Here is a 16,914-nt window from a genome sequence, read left to right as displayed (position 1 = left end):
ATTTGTGGGCTACAAAGGATGTGGGAGTTGCTCTTTATGTTTTAGATAAGAAGTACAGATCTAAAAGTCCTCAGCAGGTGCATAGAATTTAAAGAACCTTTGAAAATAAAATGTTTAAGCAGAAATTTCTATTTGCCGATCTTAAGGTTAAATTCTAATTCATTACATTTAACCAATTTTTTATTTCATTTTTTTGTTCAATTTTTTTTGTTCCTCTGTAGTAATATAATTAAAGAAACAATTTGATTCTTTGTAATTATCATTAGGTGTTATTTTTGGATGAACCAACTTCTGGTATGGATGTTGAAGCTAGGCGAAGTGTATGGGATGCTTTGCTTGAAATAAGACATAATCGTACTATAATTTTGACTACACATTATATGGAGGAGGCAGATATTCTTGGTGATCGAATAGCCATTATGGCAGAAGGAGAGATACAATGCTGTGGATCGCCCATGTTTCTCAAACAGAAATTTGGTAAGTTTAAAAAAATAAATAAATATATGACTAGTAATTAGTAGAATTAAATTACAATTTAATTAATTTGCAAAATTTATTTTTCCAAAACTAGTGCTATATCTTAACTGTAACTAAATAACAATTGAGTATGATGCTTTTTAATCATCTGAACTATAATGTAGTATAAATGTTATACATCTTAATCCACTTCATTGTGATACTCACCCTTCCAATCCTCCAATAGATAAAAATAAAGTTTTATTAAACATATTCTCTATTATTGTTATTGTAGTATTGTATGTATTGTATTGTATTGTATTGTATTGTATTGTACTTATTGTTGTTAATTACTGTAGATAGATCATAAAGATCCTTCTTTTTATTTTCAAATCCTAAAGTCTATGCAATTAAAAAAAGTTGTGTTGCAAAACTTGATATTCAAATATAGAATAATTTCTGTTTATATTGGCGCCATAGAATATATCTGTTTATATTGGCATCTTTATATCTTTGTATTGGAAATCATAAGTTTAAGTTTAAGATGCCTCTTAAGTTTCTACATCAATTTTTATGTCATTAATTTTGTCTTTTATTTATTTTGAGATTTAGAAACTATGTATTTAGGGAATTTATTGTGAATGAATTTATAAGCGAGCATAATTTTTGATTCTCTAAAATTATTGCATAAATTATTTTGACTCAAAAGGCATATTAGAAATTATTTTAATTCTATACATATCTTTTTGTAAACATAAATCTATAATTTGCTATCTAATAATTTATCTTATGCCATAAAGATAGGGGAGCAAGAATGTGTGTTATAGTTGTCCCAGGTGACAATGAGACGAAACATTAGTGTATTATGTTTTAAGATGAAAAATCTTGAGAAAATAAGAAAAAAAAAAAAAAAAAAAACATGCCATGCTCTGGGCTGTGTTTATGAATCATTTGATAATTAGGGACCGAAATATATTATTGTGCCCCAGGAGGCCACTTAACTTCACTTCGCATCTGGATTATTCTTGTATATTCTTTTATCCTTACTTATACACTGTGAATGTTTTATTGTTTGAGAATGGAATATGCTGTACCTTGATGATACAATCCATCCAACTGTGTAACCTTATTAAAAAAATATTTCCACTCTTTTGCTTTTTTGCCCAGTAATATCTATCCACAACATATGAATATCTTCCAACCTTTTGGTTTATAAATCTGAAGAGAAAATAACAGGATATTAATTCTAATGGAAGCCATTAAAAGTATCTAGATTTCATTAGTTTATCTATATTAACACCCAATTAGGAAGTAATATTTTGAGACGGACATAGCATTTTTGAGCTCCAATCAGATAATGATAACGATACCTGAGCTGGCTGCCCTTTAAAAAATTTTCGCACTGCAATAACAGGAAGATGTTTGATCCATGACGTCAGATTTAATATGCACCAGGCCAATATGCACAACAGATCTTTAATGGAATTGGGTTTCGAATCTTTAACTCTGATATTTTTGACCACTGCAGCCTTAAAAATGTCTAAAAATTTATGTTACCTTATTTTTCTTTTCATCAGACGAGCACCATGTATACGGAATTTATGCATTTAAAAAATTTATTTTTAACAAACACCCTTTTAGATTTTTAAGCTGTAATATATTTCATAAGATTTTACTCAACTTTCGACTTCTAAATTAATCAAATTAATTTTCAACAATACGTACATTCTTAATAATCTGACACAACATCAATTCTAGTGCCTCTTATATAAGGCATTTTCAGAAGTGTGAGTAAGAGGCTTTAAAAGGAACTGCATGCAAATTTCAATGATCTTGGCATGGCATAAACAATAAGATTTTATATTGTTGCAACATTTATTATATAATTATTTTTTGTGTAATTTGTACATCTTGTAATATTTTGTACAATCAATAGACTTTCTTATTAAAATACTTTTTTTTTAAATGAGCATGGACTTGCTACTCTGGCAGTTTTCTGGATTGATTCCTGCCAGATTATTGAGAATGTATTGTATAAAAAAATATTAACTGGGATATTTATTTAATGTTTGAAACACATGGAAACACTTCATTTGTATTTGTTATATATATAATTACTTTGTAGTTGTAGTTACACTTCCTTTGTTGTTATATTGCGTTTATGCATTTACAGATGTGATATAACAATGATAAATGCAAAAAGAAAGTTTATTTCTGTAAATTTATGTAAAATTGTTAGCATATTATATCTAGTTTTTTTAATAAAATAAATAGTATATATTGTCATTATTTTTTAACTGTTTTCTTTTGCAATTAATAAATATGTGGAAATGATATTAAACGAGCAGGTAATTAAATTTATATTTAAGTAATTTGCAACATTATAGTTGATTACAATATTGCACATCGTTTACATTTTTAGCACTAAGCTAGAAGCATAAAAATTAATGCAAAATAATACCATTAAAAATATTTCACAAGTAAATCTAATATCAATCAAATCCATCATTTTGATTGCTATTTAATTAAAAATTTTAATTATTTTATTTGAGGCCGGATAATTCTAAAGAATTCAGTGAAATCCTTATAAATCAAAATTCCATACATCGAAAATATCTATTCTTATTAATTTTTTTTAGAAATCTTGGATTTTTAATGTAAAAACTGCTATGTACTAAATAAAATTTAAATATATCAATCAAAAATTTTCACATAAAACATTATAAATATTTTTGCAGTTGGAAAGCGACAAGTGATTTTTTTCATTATAGGGAATATAAATTCAGTAAGGGAAGAAGGATTGTTTCCTTGATTCTTCTGCAATTAGAATTTTCTTAAGACTGGATGTCGTATATGAAAAATCAATAACAGTTCAGTGTAAAGTCTTATTCTTAGCTTTTATTCTTTAAACTCCTTTAATAATTTGTATGATATTTTTACTTTAAATTCAGTTTAACGTTAGAATTTTTATCGTGTGTATGGCCCTTAAACTTAAATAAAGGTTCAGGTTACAAAGACATAGAAAGTGAGATAAAAAACAAAAATACAGCAAAGATTTATAAAATTTTGGCAAGTATTGTATCATCAGTTTTGAAAAAAATCATTGTCATTTCCTCTTTTTTTTTTAAATAAATTTATTTGATAGTTTAATTTTTAAAAATCTTTTTAACTCTAAAGAACACCATACATGCTATTAAAAAACATACATGCATTTTTGTAAATTGAAATTTTTGTGCATCGAAATTTCTTTATATTGAATTTTTCTCCAATAATCTTCCAATCCTTATTTAGAAGTTTGATAGCATAGATATTTTTTCAATACAATTTTTTTCTTCATTTCATTACTGTGTATAATTTTACATTGTTTGTTCCTTCCTAGGCACTGGATATCATCTGCATGTTGTAAAACATAACAATTTTAATTTGGATGGTTTGTCCAACCTCCTAAAGAAATATATTCCTGAAGCCAGCCTTGACAATGAACTTGAGAAAGAAATCTCTTTTAGTCTATCGACTGATACTGGTAGTGGGTTTGGAGAAATGTTTGAGGAGTTAGAGAAACAAAAGGAAAAACTTGGTGTTCTTTCTTTTGGAATAACCATAACAACTATGGAAGACGTTTTCTTAAAGTAAGTTTTAATACTTGTTTTCTGCTTGATATAATAAATTTGTTTAACTATTAAGGAACCTGACAAAGGATTAATTGTACTGTTTTTTAATAACAGTCTTGATGACTGTTTTTCCAAAGCATTTTGATTTAAAAAATAAATGAAGTAGTTTTCTTGTAAGGAATTAAAGCTGTGATATTTAAATGAAATCAAAGTTATTGTTTAATTAGTTATTAATGGATATGATTTATATCTGTTTTAATCATACTTTACATACACCATAGGTAAAAACATCATCATAGATATCAAATAGATTTTTGTTTTAAAGAGTATTAATTTGAATATAAAGTAATTATATATATAAATGTGAGTGCTTTCAACTGAAGTTATTTGGTAGTTTTTTTGTTAATATGGTGGCTTGGTTTGGTTGTGGTTAATTTCATAAATTTATCCTACTTTATTTTTCATTTTTGATTAACAATTACAACATTTTTTGGTTTGATTTCTCTGCCAATAATTTATTTATTTGTATATTTTATTTTGCAGTGTTGCTAACATATCGGACATAAAATATAGAATTCGATCTAATAGTGGGAAACAAAATGGTGCTAATATAGAATTTGAAGGTAGATAAAAAAATCTCTTGATATTTTTTTATGTATACAGTATTATTTTATGCAATCGAAGTTTTCAGATTCTTCTATCTAGTTGATAATTCAGGCTTGAAAAATATTAAATATTTTGTAATTATTATTTTAAATACAACTTTATTTATACCAAATATATACTTTTTTCTCTTTTATTTCCAAGAAATAAGAGAACCTTAAAGACCAAAATTTATGGATTTATAACATGTTGTTTTATTTGGAAACAGTAACTAATGTTTATTAATTGTATTTTACAGATGTGTATGGAGATTTTACTTCATTCAAACCTCATCCCCGAATTATAAACCAGTTTTTAGGGCTATTCATGAAGTGCTTCCATTATTCTAAGCGGCACTGGAGTGTTGTCTCAACTCAGTTTGCTATGCCATTCCTTCTTATGTGTTTGTGCATTTATCTCTCAGTGTACATAGCTGGTTCATCCAATTCTAGTTATGATCCATTGAAACTTGATATCAGCTCTGTCTATGGTAAAACTGACGGATTTTACTACAGTAATAAACCACAACTTTCTAAGTTGGCTGACAATCTGAAAAATGTTTTTGAATCAAATCAGATTAGTGCCGAGGAAGTTCCTGAAGCGACACATTATGTCCTGAAATATGGCAAAGACAATTTTGTTAAGTACTTAAAAAATCTAATTGTAGGAGGAGCCATAGATCAGTATTCTAATAAAACCCTGAATTTAACAGCTTGGTATAATGGACAACCCTACCATAGTACACCAATGGCTCTTTCGCTAATGCATTCTGCTTTGCTGCAGAATATCACCAATGATGGCAGTATTTCACTGACAAATGCACCAATTCCAAAGGCACGTTTCTACGACGATTCTTCCACAACCAAAATAATGGCTGCAATTTTTGCACCACTAAGTTTTGCTTTCCTATCTGCTGGCTTTATTCTGTTACCAATACATGAAAGAGCTACTAAAGCAAAATTGCTACAGCTTATGAGTGGAGTACCTACAGCGATTTACTGGATGGCAATGTTTCTATGGGACTTTTTAGTACATTTTGTTATTTGCATATCGTTGATCATTCCTTTCGCTATTTTTGCTCACTATGCTTTCTTTGGAGTAAATTCAAATGCAATCGGTAAGAATATAAAATTTCGTTTGAATTCTTAATAATTTTAAATGAACTGTAATTTTTGATATATTTAACTACTAAAGTACTTCAATTTATGTACTAACAGAGAAAATTTAAACACATTTGGTTATCTATGAACTTATTCAACATGGTTGTTGATTCTAAAATGTAAAAAAAAAATATCAGTCACAATTAATAAATAATAAAAAAAATGCTTTAATACATATGCATACACATAGACTCGTACGTAAGATGCATTTTTATGATCAAAAACAGAAAGGTTTACAAATTTGTAAATATGGAAATTTAATTTTTATTGTGTATGTATTTTTCTTACGATAATTAAAAATTGTATCCTTTTTTATTTATTTTGTGGATTATCCGCAATGTCACAGATAATAAGGAATTTACTGTAATTAAAATTTACAGATAGACACGCAATTTAGGTACATGCTTATCTGTACTTTAAATATAGATAGGTTAATTCTCTCTATCGATTACTTTTAGTGAGATTAAAAATTAAAAATTTTATGAATGCTATTTCCAACATTTTCTATTTTTTGTCATTCTGACAATCAAATATTTATGCTTTCAGTATAAATCATTTTTGTAATCAGAGATAATTAATATATATTTTCTTAAAATAAGCTATTATTTTATGTTTCTATTATTTTATTGATTATTATATTTTTGTAAATGATTTTAAAATGTCTAACATCTTTTCTTCCTTGAAAGAAAAATGAGGATTTCTGTAGAAACACAGATTTCAGATTTTTTGCAATCACATTCTATCATTCTTGAGATTAATTTTCTTTTATGTAATAATACTGCAATATTTTTAATATTCCAAGCACTTTCTATAAATTTATTCATTTTATCATTCAATTAATCATAGTTTACTTCTTTTGCACTTATGTTTGGTACAATTCATTTATGAAATTCACTATTCATTCCTTCATTTTATGAAGTTCCAGTTCATTTTATGAAGTCTGTGCCATGTCTGACATGTCCACACTGATTGAGAGATGGGGGAAGAGCTCGTTATTATTATTATTATTTTTTTGCAAATTGTATTCTGCGTGAATAAATAATAAAAATACTTTTAAAATATTAAAACTTTTTAAAGGATTCAACCAAAATATATTTCAAAACAATGTTCGGTCTTAATCGGAATGAATAAATTTACTATGCATAAAATTTCTAGCTATCATCTACCCCAATTCAAAGGACATAGGGTATGTAATAAAAACGTCTCATAAAGCATAAAATCATATCGTTTTTATATAATCAATTTATAGGATATTTCAAAAAATTGTTTGCTAATTTTGAAGATACATCAAGGTATTTAGAAAAAAGTTCATTTTCTAATAGGACATTATATTAAAAATATAAAACGACCATTAGTTACAGAGTTTTTTTTTTATCAGCAAATTAAGTAAAAGAAAAGATTACACCTAATAAGGGTTACAACAGATGTTTAATGGAAGAAAAAAAATTATAGCTATATTTTTAATATGCAAAGTGCGTATAATTTCTAGCTACAAGTTTCTTTGAACATTTACTGTAAGTTTTGAAAGTTTTTTTGTTGATTCTGCTTTGTTCTTGCATTATTATGTCTGAATTAATTTCGACTTGTAAAGTTGTTCTTTAGCAACTGTGATCTTTCCTGTTATGAATTTTTATTCCATTTAATTTTGCTGTTACATTATTTGGTGTATGTTTTCCTTTCACTTAATTGACTAACAACTTCATATTTTGTAATAAAAAATCAATGGTTTTTGAATGTCTTACTTACCAGTAATTTTAAACGGCTTTTCAGGATTCCTGAACTGGGAACCTTAAAAGGTGTAATTAACTTGTAAACAACATGTCATCTGTAAACGGTAAAAAAAAAAAAAAAAAAATGCAATTTTAGTAAATTAGTTATTTTAAAAATAGCACTGAAAATATATAAATATAAAAAAAAAATTACCAATTTTCAGTGCGACTGCTAAATAAATCGAAATAATTTCTACTCAGTAGCTAAATTCGTCCCACTTTTTAAAGCATAAATGGTATTTCAATTTAGGTGGTTATTTTCATTTTGTTTGTGAAAATGTTAATCACGATTTGCAATATTGTAGTCAAAATTTAATTTTTTAAACATATCTGCAAAAAAAAAAAAAAAAAAAAAAAAAAAAAACTGGAGTTTTTCACACTTATGCACACATACACACGCACGCACACAATATAAAACATGCATTATGGTTTCTAGGCATCTAGTAAGGCCTGATAATAACTTTTTGCTAATCCATCAGCACAGCTAATCATTGCAGCAATTTTAGCTGTATGGTTTTGTTAACATTGCCTATCACAGAGAGATATTCATTTGTTCTTGCCAAGTGTTATTTACTCGGCAATAACCAATTTTTAACTTGTTTAATATTAATGTGATCATGATTCATCCCAATATAAATTTTGCATGGCAAAATGAGTTTTAGCAAAATATTCCATGTTTTAAATAATTATTTTCTGAAGAATTATCAGTATTTTCTCCAGCCTATTACAATGGGATTTTTTGTTTTGTTTTTGATGATACAATTCTTATTCAATAAAATATTTACTTACATTAATTATAGAATGAATATTATTTTATATTTTTTGTAAAATAATTTACTATTTATTTTTAGTCATTTTCAAAACGTAATCAAATGTTTATAAAGTAAAAACACTATGCGCTTTTCGCAAACCAGAAACAGCAGTAGAATTATAAACAGAAAAACAAATTCTGTTTTGAGATTTGCTATATTATCTAAAATTTATACTACAATAAATCCAGCTTATAAATATTTGTTTAATTTTTGAAGATTTAAGTAAAATAATTAAAAAATTATTTTAAGTTACTATTCTTTTTATTTTCTATTCTACTGTTCTTTTTATTTCTATTCTTACTATTTCTTTTTATTTTCATAAATGATTGTCAATTACTTTATATCTTAAATTAAGAATCTGGTTGATGATTTTCAAATATTTTTAAACTCCAGGTATGTCTTTTCTTTTGATGCTATTATATGGCTGGGCATCAATACCATTTGGATATGTATTTTCGTTTTTGTTCAAAAAAGGAAGTGCTGGGTACACTGTTATTGTAGGACTATGTGCTATGATTGGTAAGTATTGGTTGATTTTTTTAAATTTTTGAAAGATATTATTTATATTGTTTGTGAAAATGAAACAATATTTATTGGCCTTCAAATTTTTTTAATTGATTAATTAGCTTTAATAGAATTAAATTAAAGCTATTGATATATCTGTTTCTTACGCCTAATACTTGTTGAATTTTCGAAAATATTTACTTTCTTTAAATTAAAATCGGTATTGATGAATAACACCACCTAAATTTTTACCTGATTCCTTTATTATAAGAAATAATTTCAGTTATTAAAATCCACTGATTTATTAAAGCATATTAAATGAAGGAGTGTGTTATAGCTATTTAAATATTTAAAAAAAAAATCAGAATACAAATGATGAAGTATATATTATTTTAATTTTTTTATAAACAATTGCCTTATAAATAATAAATATTACATAACAGTATTTGGTTAGCAGTAGTAAATGTCATTTGGAACATAATTTTTTTCTTTTCTTTTGTTGGATTTGTCCATATAAAGTGAAATAAATTTGTTATTATTTTGTTTTTTGTAGTGTTTCTGATAATGATAGCCCTCCTTATTTTAATTTTAAGACCTCAGGCACAATGATGAAGTGAGCTCCATGTAAATAAAAAAGTCAATAAACAAATGAAAAAAAAAGCTTTTAGATGCAAAAAAGGCAACTGTATACAACATTTTCTTTATTTGAAAAGTAACACTTAATATTTATATAATAGAAGAAAAAAAATCATTGCATTTTCTTTGCTTTAGTTTCATCATATTAATTTCTTATAATTTGATAATTTCTGTATCCGGATGGGAAATAAGGATATCAATGTATGAATCATTCTTTATGTCAGAGAAAAGTTTATTATATTTATTCTAAACAAACAAAAACTCTTGAAAATAGATAAAATCGAAAGGATTCTGCATTTTTCCTAGGAGAATATTCCAAATGATTAAATATACAATACCTAATTTTTGCATTTTGAAATCTTAGTTTTTCTGTTCATTTTATGTGGACGTGGTAGGAAATACAGGAAATTATTTTGGCTTGATTTCTTAAGCTTATAAAAGTATCTAATCTGCATATAAGCTAGATAGTACAGAACCTTGGTCAAGCAGCAACTATTTCCCTAACTTTCTGTAATGTTACACAGCTGTACAACAGAATGAATTGCCATTTCATTCCACAACTATAATTTCCTTAAAGAATTTATATCTTATTGTTGTTACTAACTATACTGTTATTGTTAATTTATAAACTAAGAAAATATCTATTATTTTGAGAAAAAATATTTAAAGGAGATTTGAATATCTTGTTCAATTACGTCTCTAGAGAAACACTGTAACACGATAATGTCTTAAATTTAATCTGTATACTTTAATTTTAAAATTTACTCTTAATTATATATTAATATACTCCCTATCTATATTAAACATAAACTCTTAATTATATACACAAGTATTGCATATGATATCATCGCAGTGCATGTAAGTATAAATTAAATAACTAAATGAGAGATATTGTTGTAAAATACTCTTGAAATTATTTTTGAAAATTTATTGGAAATCGTAATAAAATTTTAAACATTGAAAAGTTACATTTTTAAGATTTTAAAGGGGCACAAGAATATTTTTTGTGAAATTATAAACCCCAAAAATAATAAAAACTTTAAAATTTTGATTAATTTTTGATTTTAAATTTAATTAAAATTTTGAAAAAGGCTTTTTTAAGCTTCTACTACCAGAAGTGAGTACATGTCAAATTTGGTAATCTCAGGTGCCTAGGTTCTGCTACATTTATTGCAGTTTTGCAAACTTGTGTTCTTAATATTTCTGCAATATCATAGGTGTTGGCTGTGGATCATCTCTCATTGCCGTTTTGCTTAATTCAACATCTGAAGACAATAAAATGGTACAAAAAATTAATCCCTTCATCTGGATACTTCGCACTTTTTTCCCAACTTTCAGTTTATCATATGGATTTGGAAATCTGTTTGGGATTGCTTTTCAAAACTCATTTTGTGACAGTTTTCCCTCTACGGAACTCGACCTTTATTGCAGTTTACCTACCATGGACGAAAGGGATACATTATTCAAATGCTGCAAAAGTAAGACTATTTTTCTGTTTCCAAAATATTTATTCAATAAATATTTTTATGCATGGTGTCCACTTTAATCATGGTTAGTAGCTAACTCATGATTTCTAAACACAGATAGATAAGAATATACTTTGAGTTAGAATAAGTTCTCTAACTAATGTAAATCATTGTATATTGTTTTTGAGAGAATAATTATATTTTTGAAAAAAAAATGATGAATTAAAAATTTTTTATGCTTTCCTGAGTCTATAAGACACAATAAAATATTCTTAACATCAACGTTTCACACTCCCCTCCAAAAGAAATCGTACTTTTCTGCGACCAAGCACGGTTGAGTTACGAAGTTTTGAATGCCACTATTTTATGCTTTTTTAATGACTGCCTTGATGTAGTTAAGTTCAATAAGTGCGATGCTTTTCTGAAAGGCAGCTGTTGATTGGCCTAAAATAATAAAATTAAAAGTTTCATAAATAACAATTTTGGTCACATCAGAATGGATTTTTTTCTTTCTTTGAAATGTTGGTAAGTCTAGAATCCAGTCCAGATCTTATTATATATTCTGTTATGTATTTAGTTATATAACTAAATACATAACAGAATATATAATAAGATCTGAGAGCGGTATAAGAATTTCGACTTCATATATATATATATAAGTTACATTTATTGACTGAAATAACAAGAAATATAATTTTTATTATAACAATATATATATATATATATATATATATATATATATATATATATATATATATATATATATATATATATATATATATATATATATATATATATATATATATATATATATATATATATATATATATATATATATATATATATATATTGTACTTAGAGGTCTATGCCCATTTCTACCAGTTCAGAAATCAGAAGTTCACCCAGGATTACAGTGGACACCTTTTATAATAAAATACAAACGAATATATGCTATTTCATTGTCATTATTAAAATTAAAATATTCTAAATTCTAAATATTTTGTTTAAAATCAGTAGAAACATATTTTAATTCATACTGCAAGATATTTTTTTTACATTAATGTAATTTTATAATGTTTATACAAGTTCCCTGTAAAGTCCTTCCTATTTTAACTTTTGACCCCTAACAGCGAAAATATTTAAATGTTCTCTAGACCCAGTGTTAACCTCAATAGTGTTTGATTGAATCTGAGAAAAGTGGTTGGCAAGCAGCAAAAAGCAGGCCCAGTCACTCTAATACAGATACAAATATGTATATGTCATTAAAATCGATACATTAACATAATTATATCCAATTAAAATATGCCAGGTATATTATTAATTACAGTGTATAAATATTATTCATATTTAAGGGAGTGAGGAATATTAAATATATATGCAAATTAATTTTGAATTTTGGATTAGTTTTTGTTAAGTGCATAAGCACACTGATATTTCGGAACTATATATATATATATATATATATATATTGAGCTGGTGAGAAGGATTTAAAAATAAATAAATTCAAGCTTAAAATAAAATGCAACTACCTATTTCAGTATCTTTAAACAATATTTCGTATTATCAAAAAATAACAATCGAAAAATACAGAAATATATCGCATGCGGTTCCCTACTTTAAGGAAAGATCAACAAGCATTTTAATTCTTTAGATTATTGTGCAAATCTGCCAATAATTATTTCTGCGTCCAAAGAATCTAATAATTCCTTTTCAATTGAAAGCAATACATGGTGTACCTAATTCTCCTCAGACAATAAATTTTAATTTGCTATTAATGATCTTCGTTCCTGAAAATGCCATTTCACTGTGCACTTTAATGATTGATAGGTTTCAGTGGATGTTATGATCTAAATACGATCATCCAGCTTGTTTGACGCTAAAATCTTTAGTATGCATATCATAAACTGCAATTTTTAGTTATTGCAATTATTAGAATCCATTGTATTCTCATCGGCATTTCAAATGGTATCAATTTAGTTGTCATGCTGTTTTATTAATTTTAGCAATTTAAAAAAACTACTTTATGCGTAATTTTGAGCAATGTTTTGCAATATCGTAATGAAGTCGCATCAATTTTATTGTATTATCAAATTGGTAATTCGAATGTTGCTCTTTTGTTTAAAACATGAGTGCAAAATCTATTTTAATCCTTGCAATATAAAACTTTCTTTTATTGTAATAAAATGCACTTCATTTTCACTAGTTGAATTGTTGTTTCTAATGGCGCTTGCCATAGAGAAGCCCACTGACTTTAAAAGACAGTGATTTTAAGCCAAGGGTGTGCGTGTCTTGTTTTTCAGTAGTGCCATCTAGGGCCAAGAGTACGACTTAGCTACACACATGTCACAACCCTTTTTACTGGGCAGGCTTCATTAATGCATTTATTCACCGATTGAATCAGAGAACGATCACCCCTGATCCAGTACCCCCAGTGGTATTACTCTCGACGTGGAGGACTTTGTGACCACGACAGATTTATACGTGCGCTAGCCACCACCACACACGAGAAGTCTTCGGTCGGCGGGGTTCGAACTCGCAATCCAAGGGGTGCGAATCCAACGCCTTACCAACCAGACTATCCCGGCCAATTGAATTGTAAAAAAAATGTGCACCAGTGAAAAAAAGAAACCAGCTGCTTTTTCTCTAACAAAAAATAGTTATAAATCTTTTGTTTGAAAGGGGGAAAAAACACCTACCACACAAAAGGAATACATTAATTTCATTCATCGAACCGGTTGCTGAAACAATCACTATCACCAAAATTAGCAACATTCAAAATTTCATAAATTCCAAAAGCGTTAAACAGTTTTTTTGTTTAAAATTTTTGTATGCCGAATGCAAATTTTGTATGCCAATTTGTATTTTGCTAAATATGACTAATAGAATTTTGGGACTGTTTAAACGTTTAGACATTGTAATTTTTATCAGAAATGCATTTATTAACAATATATTTCTTTTCATTACTTAGAATATATTTGTGGCTGGAAGTTTATATCTATTTCTAAAGGTTTATAAATTAATTATTGGGCTGTGATTAGAGTGGTAATATGCTTTGTACACTTAATAGTTTTTTTTGTTGTTGTTTCTAATGGCATTTGCAATGGACAAGCTCGCTGACAAAGTCAACGAATTTAAACCGAGGGTGCGTCTCTTGTTTGTTAGTAGCGGCAACTAGGGCCAAGAGTACGTCTTAGCTACTCACACATCACATTCGCTTGCACAACCCCTTTTTGAGGGGTTGTGCAAGAGGGGGCACATTCACACCTCTCACAGATAGAACAAATGAAGAGCAGCCATGCCCGAACCGGGTCTCGAACCCGGGACGGCCAGAACCCGGGGAAGACGCGCCACCCCTAGGCCAGGACGCCGGCTAATAGTTTTTTAAATATGAGATACGCAAGAGGAAAAATAAGTCGATAGATCTATTTAGCTTATCTTTAACCTTTTACTTTATTTATATCAGAATTTGTTTATTAATCATAAATACTTTTTCAAAAACTTTAAGTTATGTGATTTATTCCTTGCAGTATAAAGACTGTTATTTTCGAATATTAACCAATCTGTTAATAAACTTTATCAATTATTTATATTCCTGTCAGTAAAAGGGATAAGCTTCTTAACGCGTGGAAGAAACAAACATTAAATGGAACAGTGCTGAGATTATGATTTACGTGTGTTTGGAAAATAACTAGTTGAATTCTATTCATACAGTATTTTTTTTTATCAATTCGAAAATAACATAATCTTTTTTTTAATTGATAATTTAAACTTACTTATTTTGTTTTATGGTGAATTGTGCGCTAATATAACTATATAATTTTCCCACAGAGATTTGCAAAGATAAGTGCCTGATAAAATCAAGTTTCCTCAGTTGGGACATGCATGCTTGTGGCCGAGATGCCCTTTTCCTTTGCATCCATGGTTTCCTTTTTTTCGGTCTTGTACTTTTGTTCGAAACCAAGATAATGTCTGCTTTGCTTCGGATCATAAGACTCCGTTGGCGCCAGATGAGGCACCGAAATCTTCAGATTATCCAGGAAAATGTCATTGAAGATTCAGATGTTCTTCAAGAGGAAGAAAGGGTCCGAAGCCTGATTCCAACTCAGACTGGATCTGGCCGCGAGGCTCTGGTCGTCTCAGAATTGACAAAACTTTATAAGAATTTTTATGCCGTGGATCGTTTGGCTTTCGGAATTCACGAACAGGAATGCTTCGGTCTCCTTGGAGTAAATGGTGCTGGAAAAACTACGACATTTAGAATGCTGACTGGCGACTGCTATCCATCTGCGGGGAATGCTTTTATTCAGAATAACTCGTTAATGATGAATTTGAAAAAGGTAATATTGGTTATTATGCCCTTCTTTATTGTATAGTATATTAATAATTTTAACTTTTGATTTGATTATCTTATTAATAAACTTAATAAATGAATGATTAATGACTTAAATAAATGAAATTATTGATATAATTATCCCTCCACCCACAGAAAATACAACTAATTGTTTGACTGTTTATACTTTTAAAGAAAACAAATTCCTACTAATAATAATCTCTCCTGTGTATATATGTTTGTGTCGGTACTCTGCAAATCAGACTGTTTGACTACAACTACCAAATTTGTCACATATATACCTTGAAGAGTGATAATATACACTTCGAAGTAGTTTTTTAAATATTTTAATTAATTAAAAATTTAGCTGAATTGTGACATTTTTCCAAATTTTCTATCTAAATTTAGATAGAAACTGGAATCAGTTGAGTAAGATTGGGGCCTTTCTCAATGCATTCAGAGTTTCTAGTTTTAGCGGATCCGTCAAATACCGAAGGAATTTTAGTGATGGTCTTTAAATACTGCTCTGTGCGACAAATAATGTACACCCATATGTTTAGAGTTAATCTTATCTTGTTTAGCTTGTTTTATGATACTTTCTGATTCCTACTGGTTAAAAACTTCGCGATGATCCTGCTTTCATCAAGATGACGGCAGTTTTAGGCTGCGTGCTCGTACCAGCGGATTAATCATATCATGCACGAGCCAACTTTGTTTTTTTCTGTGTTCTCAAGGTATATATAAACAAAAAATTTCCTTAATGCGCGTAACCGCGATGTCATCTTGCTTAAAATAGGATCACCGCAGCTTCTTGATATTCGCTTAATAGATTCTTTAATTTAAGAGATTTAACTATATGCCTAAGCTCTTTTAGAGCTAATTCTATTATCAAATAAAGGAGGAGTCAATCTAACCTGATATCTACCAGTTCTACCACTAGATTCACCTGATATCTACCAGTACAATTTCTACTAACTGTTTCCCTGAAATGTTTCAAAGCAAGTTCATGGGTTACTATTTAGTATGTTTTCACTACTACCTTTAATACCCAAAGTATTTAAATTCCAGAGATCTGTAATCATTGCGTTATTTACATGTAATGATAATATTGGCAGTGAACTCTGTGAATGCATTTTTTTGTGTCAGATTTACCCATTATTGTTGAGCCTAAAAGTGTTTGCAAACCTCCTGAAAAGTGTTTTACGTTTCCCGTTAACAATTTACCAGCGTAATCAGCTCCTATGAGAAAATGGATTTTACCACAATTCTTTTCAGGTCTCTCATTTATAGCCTCATCACTTATAAAGATGTTCTTTAATCGGTTCAAGCAATGATCACCATTCATTTTAGATAAAGAAGCACGAATTTTCTTTTCATCTAAAACTTTTAACTCATAATTATAGCTCCCATTTACATTTGACAAGTTATTGCGATATCTTTGATACGTTTCTGCATTTTCAATTTCACCGAATAAGTAAGTCATAATTCACGGATTCTTTTCCCAATTCCACTAATCTTATATTTTTTA

At 28.0% G+C, this 16,914-nt stretch overlaps 1 protein-coding gene across 5 annotated transcripts in view; it reads left to right on the top strand.

The window, feature by feature from the left end:
- LOC129965478 (ATP-binding cassette sub-family A member 2-like) overlaps positions 1-16,914 on the top strand; it is an 81,487-nt gene that overhangs the window by 52,580 nt on the left and 11,993 nt on the right. For all 5 annotated transcript variants that reach the window (XM_056079382.1, XM_056079379.1, XM_056079383.1 and 2 more), the window contains 7 exons: positions 267-477; positions 3,836-4,085; positions 4,611-4,690; positions 4,969-5,826; positions 8,844-8,969; positions 10,808-11,068; positions 14,885-15,393. In XM_056079382.1, coding sequence (XP_055935357.1) covers positions 267-477; positions 3,836-4,085; positions 4,611-4,690; positions 4,969-5,826; positions 8,844-8,969; positions 10,808-11,068; positions 14,885-15,393 — 2,295 coding nt within the window. The remainder of the gene's footprint in view (positions 1-266; positions 478-3,835; positions 4,086-4,610; positions 4,691-4,968; positions 5,827-8,843; positions 8,970-10,807; positions 11,069-14,884; positions 15,394-16,914) is intronic.

The sequence above is a fragment of the Argiope bruennichi genome, chromosome 4 (assembly GCF_947563725.1).
Source record: "Argiope bruennichi chromosome 4, qqArgBrue1.1, whole genome shotgun sequence".
NCBI classification, from domain to species: Eukaryota; Metazoa; Arthropoda; class Arachnida; order Araneae; family Araneidae; genus Argiope; species Argiope bruennichi.
This window is presented reverse-complemented; position numbering and strand designations above follow the sequence as displayed.